Below are 24801 nucleotides of genomic sequence, written 5' to 3' on the forward strand. Positions count from 1 at the left end.
ATCCATCCATGCATCCATCCATCCATCATCCATCCATCCATCCATCCATCCATCCATCCATCCATCCATCCATCCATCCATCCATCCATCCATCCCTCCATCCATCCATCCATCCCTTCTCAGCAGAGATGTCCCCCACCTGCTCTTCTGGCCGCCGCCCCCGGGGTGCCTGGGGATGGGACAGACCGGACCGAGGCTTTTGCTGCCGGTCACTCCTGCCACAAGGCCGGAGCTGCTTCGCTCTGCGGTTCATGCGATGCAAATCACCAGGAATTAATCTGTAGTATCCTTCCTTCATAAGAGTTGCAGGATGCTTTGGAAGTGGGAGTTCAAAAAAGCCAGACATGGTACAGCACGTGCCCACATCGGGGACATTGTTCATAACTTTGGGCAGGGCATTTCCACTCCTTGGCTTAGGGTGCTGATTTTCAGGATTAGGCCTGAGCTGTCTATTTAGTRGGATGTGGTGGATCCAAAAGTCAAAACACGTTAAGACAGTGACTGTGAATGCAGCTGGGAGGTGGAAGGCTGGCTGGGTAATCCCAGAGTGATGAGGAATGTTTTGTGATTATTTTGTGGCAGAAGGTAGTGCCAAATTCAGTATTCTCCTTGTGCCTCACCTTTTCTCTGACAATTTTAGTTTCACTCTTGTCTGTTGCTGCTATTGCCTTCTTTCATTTATCTAATCACATATAGAATGACACCTCACAAAAATATGTTACAGTGACTTACTGTTGTCTCTTTCTCTTTTTAATTATCACTGGGATTCAGGAATAAGACTTTGCAGATGGAAAAAATAAAGGCACGACTAAAAGCAGAATTTGAAGCCCTGGAGTCTGAGGAGAGGCACCTGAAAGAATATAAACAGGAAATGGACCTGCTGCTGCARGAGAAAATGGCCCACGTGGAGGAGCTGCGACTGATCCACGCTGACATTAATGTGGTATGCTGCTTTTCCCATTTACTGCCATAAGAGAAGCAAGAACCTTTCCTTAGCTTGTTAGTTAACTTCTACCAGTCAGTGTTCAGAAACACAGAAAATTAGTTTATACTWCTTCAGGCTCTTTTTTAATGTCTCTTGAGAGTTTTCCATAGCTCCTCACTTGCCAACTTTATTTGTAGCTTTTCTACCTGCATTTTCTGTTGTTCAGAAGGTCAAATTGGTTATATGTGCACCTTTTTTATACAAAAATGCATCYTGTATGTCACTTTCTTTTGCTTCTTCTTTGCCCATTTTTATCCTCCCAGTACCTTACATCTTTGCTTTGCTATTGCATTGTCCCAAATCTCTTCCAGCTTCAATGAGAAAAATCTCTCCTTTCTGATATGGTCTCTAGCTCAGTCAGAGGAAGTGTTCTTTAAAAACATGCCCAACCTTCTGTTTCAGATGGAGAACACTATCAAGCAGTCTGAGAAYGATCTTAACAAGCTCTTGGAATCTACTCGTCGCCTCCATGAGGAGTACAAGCCCCTAAAGGAGCACGTCGATGCCTTGAGGATGACTCTGGGATTGCAGAGRCTGCCAGACCTGTGTGAAGAGGAAGAGAAACTGTCCCTTGAGTAAGTCCCAAAGMAAACGTCTGCCTTTATGCTTTCTCTCAATTCTACTGGTCATTTTCTCTTGTTGCTTTTGTTGGTAGGTGGGAAAAAGGAACCCAAGAGGTAAGTGTGAAAAACAAAAGTTAACAAAAAAGGGACGTGGGAGGACATGTATTTGGTAACATTCAGTCTGAATTTGTTCCAAGATAATTTAGATTATTTCAAGTTGCAAACTCCACTTATCATCCAAACATTCAAGGGTGGTTGGCCTTCTAGGTTTTATACTGTAAGTTGCTTTATCTATCTTTTCCTTTTTCCCTGAAAATTACTTCTTTAGCAAGCAATAGTAGGAGGCAATACAAGAGAGGGATACAAACCAAGTATTCTTCAGTCGGTTTGTGCTGCTGCTAGTCAGAATTTTACTTTTTGTTGCCTGCACATGATGGTGGAATTTTGCCCAATACCTGTGATTGTTAACATTAAGTTTCCCCAAGATTTGGACTAGATTTGGATAAGTAATCACGGCCTCATTTTTAGGTATAACCTAKGCAGGGGAGAGTGACAGATTTAACTGCTCTTCAAAGAACAGTGTCCTTTGTTTCACAAATCAGTTTTAAATGCAAGGGATGTTTTAATAAGTGTATATTTCTTTTAATGCCCAGCACAATTAATATAGTTTTCACAGACACATAAAGTTTTCAAGATTTCCTTTGTATTTCTATAGAAATGTTGGTTTACATTCCAAAACACCTTGACACTGCAAAGAACATATCAATCTATTGTGTACAAAAGTTACTAATTTTAACAGAATAAAATAGGAAAACTGACAGAGGTGCATCTGAAGTCGTTGCCTATTTTTCATCCATAACATGTTGTCTATTTTTCTTGCTAGATTATACCCAGTTGCACATCAAAAATCCTTAGAAGCTTCTGGTCTGGAATCTGTCTGAAGTGAAGAATGCAGAAGAAAATACCACATATTCTATTTATGAACCAGTCTTTGTGTAGGCAATTTGGCAATTTGACTCAAGGAACATGATAGGGAAATGTCATCCATTGTATTTTAACACAAAATATGTTACAGACTAATTAAATACTCCAGGAGGTGGTGACATTTTTTGTTTGTTACTCTTTTGTCTAGCTACTTTGAAAAGCAGAAAGCAGAATGGCAGACAGAACCACAGGAACCTCCCATCCCAGAGTCTCTGGCTGCAGCTGCAGCAGCTGCCCAACAGCTGCAAGTGGCGAGGAAGCAAGATACCAGACAGACAGCAACTTTCAGACAGCAGCCACCTCCAATGAAGGTCAGGAAATGGAATGCATTTTTCTCTTTTATCATTGGAATGCATTATTTTATACAGTTGACTGATATTTGCAAAAATGAAAAAAATATGGGTCCTGATTCTGGTTGTCCTTGCAGTGGTTCAAATCAAAAGCAAAGAGTAGACTTCAAATTGTAGCTCCTGTCATTGAGGGTTAAGGACAAGAATGTTTTATGATTTAATAGTCTCCCTCAGCAGAGATGTAGGCAATTCCCACTACTCGTGCTTTCCATGTGCCATGGGAGCAAGGCATGTGAAAAAGAAAAAATAGCTTGGCAAAAGGAAAACTCGTAGTTAATGCCATATGGAGTCATATTAAAAGCAATGCACATATCTTATGAGGGAAATTAGTGATGGTATAAATTACCAGGAAAGGTGATTGTTTCTGCACTTGGGATCTTCAAGAGTCACATGTAGATTAATGTAACATAGCCATGGGCACTTAAATGACAGTTTTACTCAGCTTCTTCTGTAGCTAAGTAATTACATAGGGATATTCATCCTACCCAGGTGCCAAAGTGTCACTAGGAAGGCAAACTGATGTAGGTACACTCCAAAGCCTTTCTGCGAGTAATAGGCATCAGTCAAATGGAAATTAAAGGGCTTAGTATGGGGCAAAAGGGCAGAGTTAAATATGTGGAGTTCATCTAATCATCTGCTCCTGCCTTGAATTCTGTGCCATTGCAGTTGGCCTTCACTGTAACTTCTCTGACTCAGTGTGCTATTAGGCAGGTAAACACCTGTAAAACATCATTGTAACATTTAATATAAAATAGAATTTAAAGTTACTGAAATATGCACGATCTACTTGTCTGCAGAACTGTGGTTTTAAATCAATGAGATGCTCACTGAATTAATGTACTGTAGAATCCATATACCTAGATGGTACAGAGTGTAGCATCAGTTTGCCTTTGAAGGCAAAAAGCCTTATTTTAGCCTTACTGTAACTTAGAATGTTATGCTCAATGTTAGATGCTCAATAACCCATGTAACAACCCCACTTCAGTGTTTGTGACAAGAGGCTGCTATTGCATTTCAGGCATGTTTATCGTGTCACCAACAAATCCATCGGAATGCGCCCATATGTCCACTCTGYAAAGCAAAGAGCCGGTCTCGGAATCCCAAAAAGCCCAAGAGGAAACAGGATGAATGAAATCCAGAAGACTGACAAGCTGTGTGACCTATCCCAGTACTCTTCCAGTAGAACTGCAAATTTGCCCAGACTTTACTGAATTGCAGACACAAGTATCACCGTTTCATTGTTTTCTATTTAAATACAATGTAAGCACAACGTTCCTGCTCTAAGTTCCTTCCAGTCTTCAGGATTTGGTTTTAGGAAAGTAAGTATTACTGGTGCTACAGTTTAACTTTTCAATTGTTCCATCTTTTGTACTCCTAAACAAACTGGAATTCTTTCTTTAATGTGCAAGTATCCTAAATGTCAGGCTATTTCTATTTGCCAAATGTGGTGACCACAAATGCTTTTATGTTCTCCTTTTAAAAAACAAATGTTACCAAAAGATTATTCTGTTTTCTCCTGATAACAGGAGACTATTGGAAGTGCTGAAATATCAGACTGTCTGTTCACTGAAGAGCAATTTCTTTTCCAATCTCATAAGACTGGGTAGGTTTTGGTATCCAATGCAACTCCTTTTAAAYAGGAAATGTTCAGGGAAAACGAGATATATTACGCCGAAAGGCAGTGCATTAAGGACACACATGGGTTTTGATTTACTGAAGTTTGATTGTACCATTTCCTCAAACTTGACTTAAAACTTGGAAAGGTGCTGACTGTGGACAAGTTTCTAAAACTGATGTCATCTGTCATGCTTTAACATCTTAATAGGCTATTAAGATTATTTCAGCAGTTGAAAGACTGATTGACTTAAGAACAAAGCTCAAATGAACGGTGTTAGTGGTTCTCCTAGGCTCTATGGCCAACCAGCACACTGTGGTTCTCTAGGAAACATGCATGATATATCCCAGATCTCTGTGTGCACAGACTGCACATCAGCTATTCTGCATTTTTTCTATTCCTGGTTTCTGCAGCCAAAGTCTGGCAGACATATCCTCCATGTTCAGGAACATGCATGAGGAACAGTTCCAACAAAAAGTGATATATTTCACCAGAACTCAAGAGCTTTGGTGTTGTTATCCTCCTTCAACCAGAACTTTCTATTATTTTTTATCTTTTAATAGGTCATTTTCAAGTAAGCTTTACATCAGGCCAGTTTGTTTTCTGGTTCCCTGTGTGCCAAAAGAACCCTGACTAAAGCATCTGGAGTAGATCACTCCCTGTATGTCCTCCCTTTGTTTCTTGTAATTTAACAACAGTTCTTCCAATGGATGGCAGTGACCCACTTACAGAACTGGARCTTAAAATTTRCTCATCTCTAATCCCAGTTTTGTGRCCACYTTTGTTGCCTAAATTRATCTCAAGTATTAAATATTCTTTTCACTAGCTTCAGGATGCAGAAACTACTTGTTCACATTTTCTCTCTTTATCCCAGGTTTCTCTCTACTATTATGCTAGAGTGATTGTATTGAGAATTTGTTTGTTAGATGGGAAGAACAGGGAAGACCCAAGTCTCTGCTYAGAACTTTGCCAAAAGCTGGCAACTGCAATAAATCCACAGGATTCAAATTTCCTGGCCAGATCACATATGCCACCATTAATTTCCTAAGTCTGCCACAAAAAACACGAGTGATTTATTGAATATAGTCCTAAAACTTATGCCAGGGTCAGGAGGTATTCCCCATTTTAATGTTATATAGCCAAATAAACATCTGTCAACTRCAGAGACAGAATGTGGACCACCTGYCCCTGAAATTATGTGAAGAGTGGATTCTGCTTGCTGAATTACAGGGGTTTGATCTCTGTGAAATAGCAATAATGGGAGATAKTCTGACTCCATGTTCCAAATGGCAATAGTGCATTATGCATGTTTTGTAGCACAAGTACTGGATTCTGCTATTTTAGATGTCAGAGTGGTCACATGCTGTGTGCCCTGTTCAGAGCAATTCCTATGGAGTTGAGGGGGAAATGCACACAGAGTTAAAAGACAGTATGTGGACTTCCCCAAAGTGCATACATGACAGCAGCATACTTTGGTAATAGTTGTACATAAATTTAAGMAGTAGTGACAATGGAGTGGGCGAATGGTCTGCAATGAAGTAGTGTGAATAGAAGGATTGATTTGTAGAAATTWCAGCTTACAGTTCTGAAATAGATAGGGTTAGTCATAGTTGCTCTCACTTCACTGTTACTTTGCCAGTTTGTTTCCTTCTTGGGAGATCTCTGAACTGAAGAATACTTAAGATGCACCATTTACTAATTTAGTACAWCAGTTTTGTATTTTTACTTTTTTAAGCTAGTCTTATGTGCTCTTGTGTTTTACAAGGTTAGGGTATGTTGGTTTGGGATTTTTTTTATGTGAATATGACACACTGTGTTTGCATCAAACATACTGGTATTTACAAAACAGTTTTCACATCCTTGACGAAGTTCTGCCATATGAATAGCATGAATTGCTGAGAATGAGTGTAACTGAAGATAAGTCAGCAGGGTGCCCTGCCTGCCAAAAGGCCCAACAATGACCTGGGGTGCATCAAGCACAGCACTGCCAGCTGACTGTCTCACTCTGCACTGCWCTGGTGAGGCCTGGAGTGCTGGCTGCAGGTTGGGATGCCTCAGTGCAGGAATGACATCAGAGTATGACAGTGTTCTGGAAGAGCTGGGTGACCGAATTGCAAAAGCTCTCAAGGACAAGGTCTGTGAGGAGCTGCTGAGGACACTTGGGTTGTTCAGTTTGGAGAAGAGCAGGCTGAGGGGCATCCTCCTGACAACCTACAACTTCCTCAGGGGGGAAGCAGAGGAGGAGGTGCTGAGCTCCACCTTCTGATGACCAGCAACAGGATATGAGGAAATAGGATGGAGCTGCATTGAGGGAAATTCAGACTGGACACCAGGAAAACATTCTTCTTTGAGAGAGTGGTCCGACACTGGTGCAGTGACCCAGGRAAGTGGCCGTGGCACCAAGCCTGTCAGGGTTCAAGGAGCACCAGGATGATACTCTTAGCCATGCAGTTAAATGCTAGGTGGTCCTGTGAGGAGCAGGGAGTTGACTTGATGATCCTTATGGGTCCTTCATAGTTGAGATATTCTCTGATTCTGTTTCAAGGAGATAAAGTTATGTATTAGGGAACCATGGGGGTGGGGGCAGGGAGGGAAGCAGTGTCTTTCATAGAGAAAGAGTATTCTTTTCTCTCACAGAATAATGACAGAAGTTTAACTGAAGAATTCTTCTCGTGACAGCCCCAAGCTCTTTTCTCCCAGGCAACTTTCTCAAGAGACTGGAGGAATAATTATGGAATATTGATTTCTTGGCTTTCAGACAGAAGAGGAAGCTGTCTGAAGTACAGTTCTTACCTCAAGTCTACTGCATTTTTGGTTCATGGAGCAACAATGGCTTCTTCCTTTGTATCTACAGTCTTTGTGGGTGCTTCTTCACTTAGCTTAAATGTATTCTTATTTGGGTCAAATTCTCTGAATAGCCACAATGAGACCCTCCTCAAAGCATACCAGACTTTTATGTCACTAAAGTCTGGTTTAACTCTGTCTTTGTCATTCCTTTTTTAAAAGGCTATCCAAGTGACAACAAAATTCTCTTGGTATAGATGGTTTCCAGGGTTTTATCAAACAATAGTCCTGTTGTTCTGCAACCAAACAGAAAAAAACCCCACATAAAATTGCAAGCCTTTCACYGTGCCACCGACCTTAAGCTCATGGTAAAAGGATGCAAACATATTGTATCTAAATGCTTTGCTATAGAAATTTTCATACCCAAACTGGAGTGGATCAGTTGTCCAGACTTTTGTGCCAAGGACACCATTAACTATAGAGAAAATGTTAGGCARATTTAAATACTTGCACTTCCTGAATTCAACCTTAGCTTTTTAAACGGGACCCTGACTGAACCTGACAGTGGCTTCAACTTACATAATCTAAATTTGAAAGAATAGACATTGATGTATTTAAATATCATACCACTCAAGAAATTAAGACTTCACTAGCACTTTATTTAAAAGTGCTTTATTCCTTTATTTTATGTTTTCTAATTCCTCCAGCGTATGTTTTAATTTTAGCATTTAGGTATTCTAGCAATATCTGGTGTTTTCACTGGCTTCTGTGTTTTAAGTATTTTACTCCTGTGCCTCGTAGGAGTAACAGTGTAAGATCTGTTTAATTTGTCTGTACAGTCCTTTTTAATAAATGTTTGTTTCATGTCATGCTTTCTTCCTGCAGAGTATTTTCAAATTTGTTATTTGCTTATGYTGCTAAGAAGCAGCCATAACCCAGATGGTAAAAGCTCTCTGATTTTACAGSATACACTTAGCCACAATTCTATTATACCTTTATAGAAACTTTATGSGAATAAATATGGGTAAAGAAAGATCCCTTCTAATGAGCTTTAGAAAATAAAAAAGAAAAGGAGATAGCACAACTGATTGCAACCTAGCCAAACTTCTCAGTTTTGCCTTCTAAAGTTAAATTGAAAGTGCCGAGAAACACAGTTCCTTCTCCAGATTAAGGTACAGGATAGCTGGTTTCTCAGGAGTCCTGCTTTGCCCTTAGAGATTATATCTACCAGAGCWTGCTAGAAATTGCTTCTCTCATCAAACTGAGAGTAACTGAGAGTTTATGGGAGCATTCCCTAATCCAGGAAAGGATTCCTGTCAGGAAAGCCCACGTTTGCTGTATACTGCTGCTTTTTTCAGTTCCTTAATCCTAATCTCARCTCTAACGTTACTTGTAACAGTAGTCACAAAGCCAATATACATTCATACTTTCCTAAGAACTAACCCTGAAATATTCCCTATAACTAACATCAGCTTCCATCCCATTTTCCTGAGCTTAGCAAGATCCTACAGTACAATGAGCTGCCAAACCCTGGACCTTCCTAAATCTAATATTAAAATGTAGCATTAAAAATAACCTAATATATTTCAAGGAAAACAAAACAAAGTACCAAAGCTTGTCCCACCCTTAAAACCACTCTTAAAAAATTTTATTGTGCTCTTCAGGCTTTGTTCTCACTAACCTTACTCTTAACTTCCCCTCTTCACTCTATTCMAGTGAAGTGGTTTAGTGGTTGACCTAGAAGTGCTGGTTTAATGGATGCAGTGGCATGATCTCAAAGCTCTTTTCCAGCCTAAATGATTTTGTCATTCTTTATGTCTGACTCGCTCCCTTTTTCCCCTCTCTTTCTTTTCCTTTCTCCTTTTTCTTGTCCCTGTCTTTTCTGTCTTTCTCTGTCTTTCCCAACCTTGTACTTCTCCTGTACACCCCCACTGCTGCTTCTTCCTTGTCCTCTTCCTCTTCCTCTACCCTCATCATAGGCCCTGCTGCTCATTTTTGGTGGATTCCAGCAGCCTATTGCTCCAGGAGCTGAGCAACTATCAGTTCCTTTCCAGACTGACAAGCACTGCTGCGGAAACAACTGCGAAGGTGTCCCATGGGCAGGGGCAGTGTCAGATATTTTATATAAATTGAAATATAAACATATAAATATAAATTAATATATTTGTATACACATATATATATACATATACATATATATATACACATATATATACACATATATATACATATATATATACATATATACAAACATATATACAAACATATATACAAACATATATATATATACTGTTTTCAAAATACAACCCCATATCTATGGCTTTATATATACAAAACCTTAGAGTGTAAGAAATTCTAAATGCTGATATACAGGGGCTTGAAAATACGAATATAACTTTTGTATATATAACTTATAYAAATGAAACAATAAAGGGCTTGGGAACAGGAGAAAGTATGATCCCTACGAAGGCAGCAGGAACGGTTCCGAGGGGTTTGTGTCCCTCTAACACCGAGTCTGAGCCCTGAATCGCTGCTGCCACCTTGTGCCGAACCCCGGCACTGCCAACACCCCCGGGGAACAGCGGCCGTGACTCGGTGATGCCGCCTGCAGGCTGAAGGCACAAAAACAAACAAACAAACAAACAAACAAACAAACAAACAAACAAACAAACAAACAGCTCTTCACATTGCTGTGCTGAGCTGCCAGCACGGAACAGTACTAACAAACCTAACACACAATACGACCTTGGTTACAGTTGTGCCTGAGACGCTGCACAGGATTGCATGTRTATGTTCTGCAGTCTATATATTTTAGTTTTGGTCTTTTATAAAATGCTCTCATCCTTATGTTATCTAGTGTAAYAYTGCAGCTTTAGAGTAATGGKTGATAAAAAGTCATAAACACACRGGCTATTTGGAAACACTGGAAGCTTTTTCTTRTCTTGCKCCACTGGTGCAGAATTCCTGYCTTTCTGCCATCAGTTACATCTGCTTCCAGGGRAAATATATCACCTACTTAAAAATAACCTAAAACTCTGAGTTCTACCTGGGAAAAGCTATAAAAGAATTTGGATCAAACCRAAGTAATCTTGTGTGTGAAGACCCTTCTCCACTTACAAAATGCTAGAACACTAGATAACATTACTTGTTTTTTCAGCCCTTTTGTTTGCTTGCACTGAAGCAAAAAAGAATTCAGCATGAGGAACGGCTGCATGGTGAAGATCCTGCAGAAAATGGTAACTGCAGCCACGAGAGGAGGGCGTGTGCGGTGGCTTGAAGGCGAAGGAAAAGCGGCGCTGCAGGCCAGAAATGTGCGCTTCACAGTCACCATGCAGGCAACGTGGCTTTTGTCACTTTTTACACGTTTCACACGTTTGACACAGTGCTGCCGCCCGCCGTGTCCCTTTCCGTGGCTGACACTGCCCCTCACCGACAGCACCGCTCTCTCCCTGAGCAAAAATCCCACACCCAAAACCCACAACCGTGTCCCCTCCGAACCTGGCCAAAGACTGACCACCCTCAGTTAAGAAATTGCCAAAATAACCCCACTGCCCCTTGTCCCCCAGAACTATTTCCAGGGTATGTCAAGGCGCGGTTTCCTCTATTGTCTCTTGATCTCGGTCTATTTACCATCTCCCTGACAACAAAAGAAGAAATTCTATGAAAAAAAAAACCTAACCCCCAACACACAGAAACTCAAATAGCGAAGTGCAATAGCAGAGATTTTTTCCACAGCCTGAATTCAATGCATCACTTCATCACTGCTTTTCTCATTCCCTGTGACTGGGGAACTTAAAGCRACAATAACATTTTCAGTAGATACGAACAAAAACCGTGTAAAAGCTTTGCAGTTACACGCAAAAGGGTGAAACTTGTAGCACCCAYAAGTGGATATAAATTTCTCCCTCCCACCAGGCCTCGTTGTGAAGGGAGAAAAATGAAGGTAGGACCATGCTGAAGGATGGAAGGACAAAGTGCTGCCTGCCCACGGCTGTGGCTGTTTGATCCTTGCCAGCACAGGGCAAACCTCAAGCAATTCTGTGGCTTTGYTCAGACACATTTATTCTAAGTGCATCCTCGTGCAATCCACACTCTGCTCAGGATATTTTGTTTGGGAATTTCTCCTTTAACTCTTTTTATTCCTCTGTAAACAGGCAGCTGCCTTTACTTAGCAAGTGCCTGAGTCATTTCCTCTCTGAGCAATCCTCTGGGTTCACTCTGCAGTACTTCCTCTCCACATTTTCTAGATTTTCTGATATTTCCTTTTTAGTTGAGGTAGGCTGTTAAAAATAGCAACAGAGTTACACTGTATATTTGTAAAATCAATACTACCACCCCAGAGATCTCTTTATGCCTTTTCTCAGAAYAATTTCCATTTTCAGTTGTATAATTACTGTTAAGTCTTGAGGCAAGAGAAAGGTTGCATTTTAGTGATCTTAAAAAAATACCTWAATGAAGATATAAACTTCTTCAATRTAATTCAGATTTCTGCTTTGAAATATTACTGAAATCACATTGACATAAACAATCTTGTCAGAATAGGAGAAACAGAATTGAGGGATGAAAGCTTTTTGCTRTCTCTTCATCTCCACCAGATGCCTGGAGGATATCAGAGAATCATAGAAGTTGGAATTGTTAAGGTTGGACAAGATCTCTAAGATGAGTCTGACTATTATTTTGTGCTGCCAAATTCATCACCAATCCATGTCTCCAAGTGAGAATTCACACATTTTTTTTTTAAGAACTCCAGGGATGGTGATTCCAMCACTGCCCTKGGCAGSCCATTTCAAAGTCTGACTCCCTTTTCAGTGAAAAACATTTTCYTAATATCTATATTAAGTCTATATAAATATATATAAATATTATATATGCTGGTTTTCAATACACACTTCTACATTAGKTTACATTAACTATCACCTAAAACTCTCCTAATATGAATCTATATTTTACTGTGAAGAGATACCAAAATTACATGTGAAAGCCCAAACACTGTAATTTAATGAAACAAGATGTGCTGTGCCAACCAAGATTATTTCAGGAAAAACAAACAAACAAACAAACAAAAAGCCCTGGTTTTAGGTTAAAAAAAAAGAAGATTGGGATTTACCAGCTACAGTAAAATTGCTTTAAGGGAAAATGTCTCTATCCTGTTTCAGGGTAGGAACCTTGCTCAGACTATGGAGAATAAGGCTTAAATATGAGACTTCCTTACATATCCAGTAAAATGTTTCTGAAAGAAGAAAAGCCACACTTGACTGCAGTGACATTTATGCCATTGCCATCCATGCTGTCAGAACTCCAATCTGTGCTGCTCCTGGGTCTAATCCATCCTCAGGAATGGCCAAGGAAGCCTTTCTGCCAGGAGTGCCCCATCCACCCTGTCATTGCTCTGGGCAGAAACAAGCTGTGGCCAAAAGTGTGTCTGGAATTCCTGGGGCCCAGGAGATGCTTAATCTAAACCTGGATCTGCTCCCTGATGAAGGGATGGACCTCTGCAGCCCCTCAGAACAGCCCATCTGCTCTGCTTAGGGCATTTGGGAACTGAAGCAAGCTTTTAATTGTGCTCCTCCATCTCACTTCTAATTGAGTTTTGCTTTAATGTTTGTACATGAGAAGGAGTGGTAGTTCAAGRGGAGGGGACCCTGCTCGAGTCAGAAATGTGTAGGTTCAGCTGATTTACAGCAGGTATTAACCAGGGCCTCACTGGATTGTTCCCAGTGGGAAGAGAGGCTGAAAAAAAGTCAGATATTTAACAATACTGGACCTTGTTTCCTTGAACACAGAAGAGCACCAAGCCCTATTCACCATTTCCAAACYAGGGTCATTACACCCAAGGCTCTCCTCCTGCTATTTCAGGAGTCCACTGCATGACTCTTTCTCACTGACACACAAACCACCCCGATTCTCTACCCTCTGCCTCTGCAAGCACAAGCTTTGACATGCAGCCCATTGTTTTGGCTGGGAAAGCAAAAAGAAACATGCACCCTCACCTCTCATTACAGAAATAGGTGGTAATTGGTCTTTTTATTCAGTCTCCAAGATCCCAGTGGTAAACAAACCACCAACTTTAACMAAGTCTGCAGTTGATGCACCCTCCACCTCACATGAAGTATTCATAATTCCTGATTTATTCTGTTCTGCCACAGCCCACTGGAGCCAAATTCCAGATCAGATATTACATAGCATCCTTCTGTGCTGTATCCCACATTTAGTCATTCCACACAGGTTTGCACCTTATTTCATTTCCAGTGTTCAACTATGCAGTGTGTTGAAGCAGATAATTTCTGAAGGGCTGTGCTGCATCAGAGGCTTTTAAGGAAAATAGTCCTATGAGAATAGGATGGAATCTGAATGCTTTGTGCTTGTACCACTTCTCTCTGGAGCTGAGCTGTTTGTCAGAAAAGCAGCAAATAGGGACGAGTAGTTCTCCTTTTATTTCTGCAGGTGGCACTAGGCATTCAGCTCTGAGACATGTTTGTTCAAAGCTATTTWGAACTCCTAAAAGATGGTTTGCTGCTCTGCAGACCCTCTGTGGCTGTACATGGCCTCTCTGCWGCTCTGTGAGCCCATGTTCCAGGGCCAGCTGGTCAGTGGTTCACCCACCCATCCTCCAGGGCCAGTTGGTCAGTRGTTCACTCATCAACCCTCGTTGTGTCTGGGATGGCAGTGGGAGTTGAGGTGTGAGGCATGGATATCCCCAGGCAGGGTGAGGACTGGACAGGAGCCAGTGGCACGAGTGAGTTTGGGATTACAGCCACAGCAAGCCAACAGCTTGGCAGGGGTGTCACTTAGCAKCCCCCTATCCCAGCCCTGCTGTCCTGCCTACATCTCATCCCATCATCCTGACTTGTCAGAGCTGCTGCTGTGCCCTCAGACCCCTCTCACAGCATTGTTTTCTGCTGATTTCAGAGACAGAGACACCGAAGGGCAGCTGCTGCACGGCCAGGGCACCCTTGGAGCTGTGAAGTCTGCAGAACCACATGCTCAGACCATGCCAGACAGCCCTGTTCCTTGACAGCTCTGTCTAATCCACACCCCATGCGGATCTGGTGAGCCAGGGAAAGACCCAGGACTCAAGTGGACAAAACACAGAAACAAAATATCCACATTCCTAACCATTTGCTATCATAACAAAACTTCAGTTCCACAGTCCTAACTCTCAAATTTGCCAAATGTAAGCTCCTGCATACAACCAGGCCGAGTGCTTGGAGTTTTTGAGGCTGTTGGGGATTACCCAACTGAGCCAGTTACCTTTTTTGGTGTTCCTTCCTGCAGATGGCCCCACTGGCTGCTCTATGTCCGATCCAGATTGCATTTCACTGCAGCCTTTGGAGTTGTCACTCTATCCCCAGGATAACATCTCTGCCATGCTCGCGTGCAAAGCACTGAGCGACAGCTCCCTGGCTCCAGCCCAAAAACATTATGACTTATTAATTTAGCAAGGCATTTAATTCACCACTGGCAGCACTGGCTGAAGAGCAAAGTGAGGAAGTCAGATTCATCCTTGTCTCCAATGCATCAAAATGAAAGAACATCTATAGCACTGGATAGAACACTCCCAGCAAACAGGAGCTTGGACAGTGGAGGAAATAATTGGAAATCAATGATGCTATACCTGCTCCATCCTCCTCCAGCCCTGCTCAACACTGTGGGGAGGTTTTGCWCTACACTAAATATTGCTTTATTTGGCAGCTATTTATACTCTGTTTTTCTTAGCTGGGTGCTCTCAAGATACACACACACCATACATTTAAAATKGATGATTTTTCTTGATTTCCTTGTGCCATGGGRGCAGAAACTCCTGGACTGTTYCCCTTWGGAAGMACTTCTGGCCTACCGCTGAGTGTGYAGCTGTGTACTGAAGCATGCACTTACTAGAATATGTTATAGAAACATCATCATACTTAAAAGRTAGATAGTGTCTTATCATTTCAAAGCACTGCATAAGCACTAACTAATTGAGGTTCATGGCATTGCCTTTAAGCAGATAAGGAACTACCACCAAAAAGTAAGTAGCAGCCAACACTTAGTACCCTGAGGTCTGAACTACAGGAGTTATTTTTTCAGGTGTGGAACAGCAAAATATTCGAGTTTGCTCAGAGGCCACTGTACAGTAATAACTGGCAAATATCAGTATTTAAATGAATCTTCAAATGGAAACCCCCCCACCCCCATCCACTCTCCCACCCACTCACCAGTCGAATTTGTACAGTTGAAGTGCTGCCATGACAGGACTTGTCACAACTTCTTTTCACACCAGTTACACAGCCGTGATACTCCCTTGAGCAGTGGGGTGCAGGTTGGCTGAAAATCCTGATCCAGGAATCGCCTGAGAAAGGGCAAGGCTCCAGCCCTGGTAGGCTGAGCAGGTTGTTGTTATACAAAGAAGAAGAACCAGAAGTGCTGGTGGAAAGGCAGCACCTCATGCTCAGCCCTGCCGAGGCACTGGCTGCTCCTTTCTTCTTCATTTCCTGTAGCAGAATAAGCTTCAAAGGTCTCCTGTGACAGGCGCCTGCTTTGATCCAGGGCTAGAACACCTTGGAGGTGGGAACCTCAGACACCAAAGCCAGCGTTGCATCACCAGTAAGGCAAAGGAGAATCTCCTTCAAACTTCTCTCCCTTTTTGTTCTTCWCTGAACAAACCATTCAACCTCAACAACACGCTTGCAGCCCAGTTTATGCACACATGGGTATTATCACCCTGTACTCACARCCATTTATACCAGGCCACTCACCACAGGATTTCAAACCACTCTGGGCTCACCACTGCTCGCTTGAGACTGAAACCTTCACACATGAAAGCAGAARTCGTGGCAAGGAAACCAGTGGAAACTCTATTAGTAATGCTGTGACCTGTGCTAATAGGAGTCATACTGAAAGCCATTAACTCCTAGAGAACAGAGCCCTAGAGGTTCCTGTTAGCTGAATGAGGGTTGRAGAGTACCAAAACTGAAGGGTTTGCCTTGAAAAGCTCATAGTGCATCTGCTCAGGGCTTGACTGAAGCTGTTTTGCTGGGTATTGGGTGTCCTGGTGGTTGGTTTCTGTTGTGCCTGGTTCACTGTGTGTGGGTATGAAAGAGAATTATCCTTGCAAGGGTTCTTCTAGACACAGTATCATTTATCACCCAGCCACAAAATGTATCTAAAGGATTCCTACATGCTACTACTACAACTAATTTATTTCAGAAATATTTAAATGTCTTGCTAGTTGCTTAAATTTCTAGAAGAAGAAATCTGGCTGTCCTTGACAAAGATGTAAATAAATGTAAATCTAGTAGAAAACAGACTGAACAGAGTGGATTTCATGGAGAGGATACAATCCTTCATGTTGCTGAATCCACGGCCCASAGCATCAATTTATTCATCATGAGGAACTTACCTATCATTTTATACTCACAGTGCTTCAAGAACTGAGCCAATGCTCATTACTGACAGCTACACTGAGGCCTAATTGCAGAGCACATCCCTGATTGCTTTGGAGGGGCTGGGTCACTGAATGGTTCTGCAGGCAGGGTGGCACTGACAGACTTCTAGCATCTGCATTATTTGTGTCTCTGACTTTGAAAACTCCAAGTACCACAGAAGGGACTCACACAGACAGGCCTCACAYATATCACCTTCACATGGTCCATGCAGGAACCTCTTGTTACCTGCCCATTGAAAAATGATCATTTTATACTAGTAATTTTGATTGATTAATTTCCTTTTTTATAAGTGGAGTACACGTCCTTTTTCTGTGCAGTAAAGCCCAATTCTGTTGCAGCTCACAGCCACATTTTGAAATGTGTTCTGCTGGGAAAGCTAGAAAATGTTTTCTTTATATTTTAATCCTGAATACTACCCAACACTGACATTAAATAAAAATACGAAGCCAAAGGAGCCGTGGAATGGTTAACTTTTGAGGGGGAGACAATCAGAAAATGCTCAACTCAAGGAAAAAATCTGGTCTTTCTGTTCCTGCTCCATGCCACCATCAGAGCTTTAAATGAAGAGTAACCCAAATGGGAAACCTGCCCTTAACAGATGCAAGTGATTTGCTGGGGCTGCCCCTGCAATGCAATCCATAGTGTCAAGAATAAATGGCACTGCTGTGATTCTGTAGTAACAACTTCACAAAGCAGCCCCACCAGGCAGGCAAACTGGCCACAGATGGGCTGGTGCTTGTTTTAAGGCTCTTAGCTCCAAATCTGGCCAGTTATCACTCCTTCTGGAGCCTGAGATCCTCAGTAGCACAGCTCTTGTTGGGCTAGTGTTTACCAAAAACTATCCAGTGGGTCCAAAAGTGATTTATGGGTGAAATTCAGAAAATTAAAAAGTGCAAAAAGAAAGTTTTGTGTGCAAAATGAGCAGAAATCTGATCAGAATCTGACCCTGCATCTCTCACTGTGTGTGCATGGATGTGTGGGAGCAGGGAGGCAGAGGAAATATGTGAGAGAAGCCATAAAAGCTCCCAGATAATGCCTCCAAAGTATTTCTAAGCCATTGCACAAGTAACAATATACAGAGACCTAAATTCAGACACAAGGGATCTATTTACGTGGATAGAAGAAACCTCATGTGGAATACGCTTACAAAGAACCTTCTTTAGGCAAAACAAACAAACAAACACTGGAGTCATTTATCTCCTTACCCTCTTTCTGTGCTGGAATACAGGAGCTTCACAGTGYTACAGTCCCAAACCGTGGCAGGGGCCTCCTGCTGTCCCTGCAGAATCCCACTTCAGTTCATTCAGCTGATCAGCAGCAGAGGGCCCGTTTCATGGGAGGACAAGGTAGGGTCTATGGTGCAGCAGCCTGTGAGACCAGGGTCTTTCCAAGCCATGTAAGGAGCCAGTGGGAATTGCCAGGGCAGCAGTCTCCAAGCCAAAACAGGAAGGAACACATTAGAGTTCAGTAACAGCTACACTGCTAAAGCTCTTCTCCAAATACCTTTTCTTMCAGAAAGAAAGTTCTCTGTTTGCCTGAAGATTATCTCAGCATGAAATTGGTCTTTTAAAACTAAGCATCCAGGAGCTGAACATTTTTCTTGATGTTGCTGAATCGGACTCATAGTCTTTACCTCGTATTGAACTTGGTAAGATTGGAATAATTGAATGAGGGACAGGCAAATTCAGCAGCAGAAATAATGGATTATTACTCCCAGATGAGAAATGGAACCGCAGCTTCTCATTACAGTGAATGCAGTTAGCACTTCCCTGTGTCACACTCACATACGAGCCCTTACGGTGCAGCCCCAACAGCATCCATCCCACACCAACAGCATCTTCAACTCTGGGGAGAGAGGAAAGCAAACTGGAGGAAGTCATCCTAAAACACAACTTGTTAGTGCCCACTTCCCTTATAAGCTGCTTAGAACAACAGCTAAAAAGCATTGGGATAAAGRAGAGATTTTCAGGTAGGTAAATGCCAAAATACTGTAGAAAGTTAAAATTTGGATTAAATTGGCTCCAGCTATCACGTGCAGGCATAAAATCAATATTGGATTTTTGGTGGATTTTTGCTGCTGCTACCAAGAGTCATTTCTTCATCCTCTTCCCCTTTGTAAGCGGGACAACGCAATGATCACTACCAGGGCTCTCCTTGGCTCATGTTTGCTTTYCTTTGGAATGGGAATGGCTGGCAAAGGCAGCTCATTGTCTGTGAATCTGCAAACCTCTGCAGGGAATCCAGCAAATGTGTTGGCTATTAAATCCAGGCCTGCCAGGAAATGCAGGGAGAGCAGGTGGCACTGTGAAGCAAAATGTCTACACAGAGTTTGGGAAACAGGAACTATTCCTGACAAATCTCATTTTTACTGAAGGCAGAGCCACTCCTCAAACCCCAAGCAAACATCATACATCAACTCAGGGAAGCAAATATTTCAGACCAAGTTTCTGTCCTTGTGTTAAGAACCTTACCCATCATCATTACAACCTACCCTTTATTCTTGTTTTTTCCAAAAGCAGTGAGGCAGTTACCAGGGACTCTCCTGTTTTCTGCCAAGGAGCTCTGCACATAATAAACTTTGCATGACTGACTGTTCTTACTTGTCCAAGGAGACTTCCTGGACAACTGATCTTTCAAAAGCAGCAACCTTCGAGCTGTTACAAAGAAAAACATYTAAGCAGCGCTAAGTTACTTAGAAATATTTTCATGCTCAAAGAACTGAAAAATTATTCAGTATTCTCACATCTCCCATAAGTGTTCACTTCTARGCAGGGATCAATCAGATGGATTTTCAGATCATTACATAGATTTGAGAAGTCATTTAAGAATCTTCAAAAAATGTCCTCTCAGTCAGATGCACAGCACTGCTGACAAAATACTGTAACTCACCACACTGGTGGTTTATCTCAACACCACTTTGAACAGTAAAATACTCATAAAAATCCACTACTGGAATATGTTATCTCATCAGCACAGGGTGATAAGATTAAATTATTTGGTGTTAGAACTGATAAGGATTACCATATCAGTGTTCAGCTTGTTGAAATCGTATTACCTAGTGCCATTGACAGTAATCACATGAAAATTCTGGATMATTTCAAATTATTCAGTAATAATTACCATATTGTGCTGTAGGCAAAGGGAGATGCTGGAATCTGCACAGCCAGGGCCGAATTTGTACAATGACTCAGTGTGATGGGATTTGTACCTTAAGAAAATTGACTGAGCTGATATCCTTTAATCTTTCCTTTGGGGAATGCACTGCTCCAAATCAGAGCAGGACAGGAGGGAAACAAGAAAATTATTTTTAAAGCTAGCCAGTTCCTCTACAGCTCCTGTAGTAAATTCAGGAYGAGGTTTGGACTCTTTGGGATGGGGAGTAGCCTACTGTGGTCTGTGTTTAGCCACTATTCCTGCAGGCTCCTAGACCATGTGGCAACACAAATAAATGGCCTGTGATGACACATGCAGTGAGAACTTGAGCACAGAGCATCTCAGTTTGGTTGAACAGATGCAGCTTTGACACACACTGTTAGGCAGCCACTTTCACAAGARCTGGCCTAACTTTTGTTATTAACTATTATTTGCTTGGTGTCTTCAGTGTGTACTCAACCTCTCAGACACACCCAAACACATAAATAGACCAACTGCCAACCTCAGAGAGAGCTTAGGCTTGATGGAAAGCCACAGAATAAGTAAGTAGATACATAAACACTGAGAAGACAAGAGGACTGCCTTATCCCTATTTTTACTCCTGCAAGAATTAAAATTTGCATGGAAATATGTTTTCTAAGACAACACATAGGTGTAATTCTATGAGGTGAGAACTCATGGGCAGGCACAGGATAGAAGATAGGAAAGGAGTAGATCTGTTTCCATATGCTACATGKGCATGTTCTTTCTCACTCAATTCCTTTCTGTATGAATTGGTCTCCTGCCCTTACTAAACTGTTACACAGAAAGGATGATCTCAGATACAGAGCTGCTGTCATGCACTGAAGCATCAAACCCTTTCTGCCAGCCAACCAAGCAACCACATGACCACCATGTCTTCCCTTGAACTCATTTATCTTTTGTCACTGCTTAGAACACTCTGTCTAATTTTAGAAGGCAGTTCTGCAACCCTTGCCGTGAATAATACTTGTTCTGGCCAATAGTCCCAAAATGTACAAGAGAGATGCCAGAATCACAGAAACRCAGAGCTGGGACAGAGCTCAAGAGGTCGTGGGGTCCCTCTGATCAGACCTGCCTTTCTGGGTTGACACACATCCAGACACAGACCCCCCCATGCCAGAGCTTTACTGCTTCCACAGCAATTTATCCCAATATACTTCCCTCTCCCTACCACTTATTTTTTTCCTTAAAATGGAAAAATCTGCYCTGCTTAAAATCAAGTCTATTGCCTTTTATTCTTTCAGTTTCAAAGAAAGCAGATTATTACCCTTTATTTACCTTTTCTTTAAACTGAAAAAATAATTCAAATTCTTTAACTTTCTTCATTCATCTTCTCATTATTTCTGCTGACTTCATCTAGGTCCTTCCCAGCTGCCTTGTACCTTCTCAGGCAGCACCCCAAGAGTGCTTCTGCTGATCCCCAGCACTGCTGATGAGCAGGAGGGGGCTGTGTATCCGAGAGCCCACCCTCTGTTCCTGCCCTCGGGTGCTTCCCTTTTCACAGGACCAGGCCACTGTTGACTCATGCTCAGCTTGTGACATCCCAGATTATTTTCTGCTCTATCTGCTATTTAGAAAGCTGTCCTCTGCCGTGCCTTTCTGCACGGAATTGCTCTTGTCTAAATGTTTTATCATGCATCAGTCCCTATGCACCCTCATCTTCTCCTGGGCTATATTTCTAACTTTCAAGATAGTTTTGAATTCTAAGCTTGTACTCTAYCATATTAGCAGTGCATACAAATGTTACAGGAATGCTTTCCATTCCGTCATCCAGGTAACTAATAAACATACTGGGCCAAGGACAAACTAAAGGCTGGATTCTGTATCTCCATTAGGCAATATTTTCTAATAATTTCAAATCTAAAGAATTAGTGAACTTGAGCACAGCTGAGAAATGAGGTCCTTAGGGTACAGATGCATTAGTAACACCGAGGGTTGCAGGTATTTGTMCCAGCAGGAGAGTAATAAACAAGAATGCGCAGTTAAAGCCCATTTAGAAAGAAGATTGGGCAGCTACAGTAATTTTCATGCCACCAATTTTCTTTCCATCAGCCACAGCAGTTACACTCACCACAGGAAACCCACTATAATCTGTCACAATACRGGCCTTACACTTTTGGATTTAGAACGTTTAGAAATACTTGTTCATAATTTTTCAAAATCCTACACATGGATATAAGTCTACAAATACGTTTCACATCCCTGGTTTCTTGTTTTAGCTCTTACTCATTGAGATTCTGATGTAAATAAAGTTGAATACACACAAACATTTTACTGTTAGATACTCCAATGACCAAAGCAAGGACCTGTAGCCTCACAGAAAATCTGGGGGCTGTTTTCTTGAACTATATTATAAAAACCATTGTACCAGATTTCAGACTGAGTCCGGACAAACACAACATCTAATCCTGTGTAACACTGGATACTTTGGAAAACAGGGTAAGGAATAAATTAATTCCTCTAACACCCTCCCCAGATCTATCAGTGGCTYAGGTATTTTCTGAGTATTTAATTTTGCATCTGGGTTATCACACATGCAAGCTTCTACCTGACTAATTTCAGCTACTATTATTTCAACTACTTTCAGTATTCCTTGCATTGAAATGGATAGCATAACCCCCTAGAATCTCACATTCCATGCAGTGCCACGGCTCTATTGATTCTGATCTCACAATGCCAATATGCACCCATCAGTCATTGAGCCTGAAATAGTTTTGAAAGATTTGTCAGAAACTATCACATGAAAACTAAAAGGACAGAAGAAATGACTGTAAAATTAAATTATTCATTTTTCCACAGGGACATGGAAAAAAGGACAGTCTTTAAAGGATTAGAATAAATTGGCTACAGCAATCAAATCTGCAAAATGCTGCAAAATTGAAAGGCGATTCCAAATGCTGCTGAAGCCACGCAGGGTCAAAATTTTAATGAAGTTCCACTAAAAATGCATAATCAGTAATTGCATGACTGAACTGAAAATCTCAGAAAAAAGGTTTGAAAGAAAATAAGATGGATGTTACATTTGCAATTGCTGCAACATGAGCTCAAACATTCCTAAACTGCTCATCAAAGAAAAAGATAACATATTTCCCACATTGGGAAAGATTTTCTCAGCTCAGTTCCTGTGTGCTTGAAGATAAAAGACATGCTTATCAAGCAGTATGTAGATACATGGAGAGCAGGGAGGGACAATGCCCCACTTCTACCTCAAGAGTCCTTTTATGTCTCATGAATTTGTATGTGCTTGGCCTTTTTATTTTAACTTGACAGCCTCCACTGCACCACCACAAACATCCTGAGTGTGCAACACTTGGTTTATTTCCCTTCCTGTAATTCATACCTTCTACTCTGAAGCTTTTGCATGTGCAGAATATCAGGCGTGTCAAATTGCCAGCAGTGAGACCACTCATAAATGTGTCTGTTGAAATGGAAAGAAAATGCCATCTCATTTGAAAACGAATTTTAGTTGCCCATTACGTTTGCAAGCGTCCCATTCAGAGTGACTGCTTCCATGCCAGTAGTCTCATCTTTCTAAGAGGAACAAAARAAGTATAAATAGACTCTGACCCCTGTTATTGCACAGAGTATTAAAGAAATAGGAAAGTTAAGGAAAATAAATGTAACCTGATAAAAATTTAGATGCATCTAAAAACATGAATGAACACTTTATTATTACAGATATGGAAAGTRCAGCCCATAACTACACATTACTTTTGGGGCTTGCAAAATCTAAAAATTACATTTTATCAGGCAGTTTGGCCTTTTTYTCATACCACACCTATAGTACTTTATGCTGTTGAGAATGTATACAAACCATTTTGGTGATATTTTCTGATAATGCTGATTAAAGGAAGATGAAAAAAGACATGAATACAGAACAAGGAATCAAGAAATGTGGGCCGGGCTTCTTCGCTGTGCTGCTTTGTCCATGACATAACCAGAAACTTTGATTTCACTGACTCAGTCTTCTCATCTGCAAAATGAGGATAACATCTGAATGCCTCTCAGCGGAATGGTGAAATTTAATTTCAGCATGTGTATAAAGGACTTGGAGATTGCTAAGTTGCACGGTGTTATTACCATATATTTTAAACATAAACCTGGGAAATTTGGCATTGAATGTGTAGTTTTTTTCCCCTTTAGCTGCCCTTTTGTTTTAAAAAATACTACTAATTATTGACATTCTATTAACACTGAGAGGAAACAACAAAGAATTCTCTGCACACATATATAGCTGACATAACAAAAAAAGAAACAAAGAACAGGGCAAGGCTGTGGTCTGAATATTCAAGCTAACATGGAGCCCTGCTCAGAATATATAAAAGGTTCCATTTTTGTTCTCTTGAAATACTACCTGATCATAGTGCTATTTTTTCTGCATTCATCACATTTACGGGATCTTTTTTTTTTTGGCCCACTGGCAGGCAAACTTTCTGTTATGATTGCAAAGGGAGTTGCCTGCACCAGACCCAAAGAGCCTACACTTTAATATGGTCATGGATGCTGCTTTATCCTCACTCTTCTCAGTGTAAAACCAGAGGCAAAATGAKATTATTCCCTAATTTACTGATAACCAACTAGAGCAGCATCTCTCAAGAGCTCTCTATTAGAAAGCAATTCATCATCATCAATAACACATTGGTCTWAGGTTGGAAGGRACCTTAARGACCACCCAGTTCCAACCCTCTTGCAGTGAWGGGATGACATTTGCAGTTGCTGTGGGGACAAAAATGAACCCTTGCCTGTGTGGGCTCCCCTCAGCACCAGCCCCAGGGAACCATGATGGCTCCTGACGCTCACAGAATATTCAAATATTAAATCTCTAAACCACTAAACCTAAGGCGTGCTTAAGAGGCTTCTCGATCCGGCACTGGGTGATGTGGTTTAGTGGTTGCAGTGGGGTGGACGCCTGGACTTGGAT

At 41.5% G+C, this 24801-nt stretch overlaps 1 protein-coding gene across 9 annotated transcripts in view; it reads left to right on the top strand.

The window, feature by feature from the left end:
• The window catches only part of ZC4H2 (zinc finger C4H2-type containing), a 14546-nt gene extending 4090 nt beyond the window's left edge, over positions 1–10456 (top strand). For 7 of the 9 annotated variants that reach the window (XM_057377962.1, XM_057377964.1, XM_057377963.1 and 4 more), the window contains 4 exons: positions 772–943; positions 1388–1560; positions 2681–2843; positions 3901–8237. In XM_057377962.1, coding sequence (XP_057233945.1) covers positions 772–943; positions 1388–1560; positions 2681–2843; positions 3901–4014 — 622 coding nt within the window. In that variant the 3' untranslated portion in view covers positions 4015–8237. Of the gene's footprint in view, positions 1–771; positions 944–1387; positions 1561–2680; positions 2844–3900; positions 8238–10438 lie in introns of those variants that run through there. The other 2 variants (XR_008966110.1, XR_008966109.1) reach the window with 2 other exon arrangements.
• Positions 10457–24801: the final 14345 nt, after the last annotated feature.

This window comes from Malurus melanocephalus, unplaced genomic scaffold, assembly GCF_030028575.1.
Source record: "Malurus melanocephalus ecotype Western Australia unplaced genomic scaffold, MMel_1.1 scaffold_335, whole genome shotgun sequence".
Classification (NCBI taxonomy): Eukaryota; Metazoa; Chordata; class Aves; order Passeriformes; family Maluridae; genus Malurus; species Malurus melanocephalus.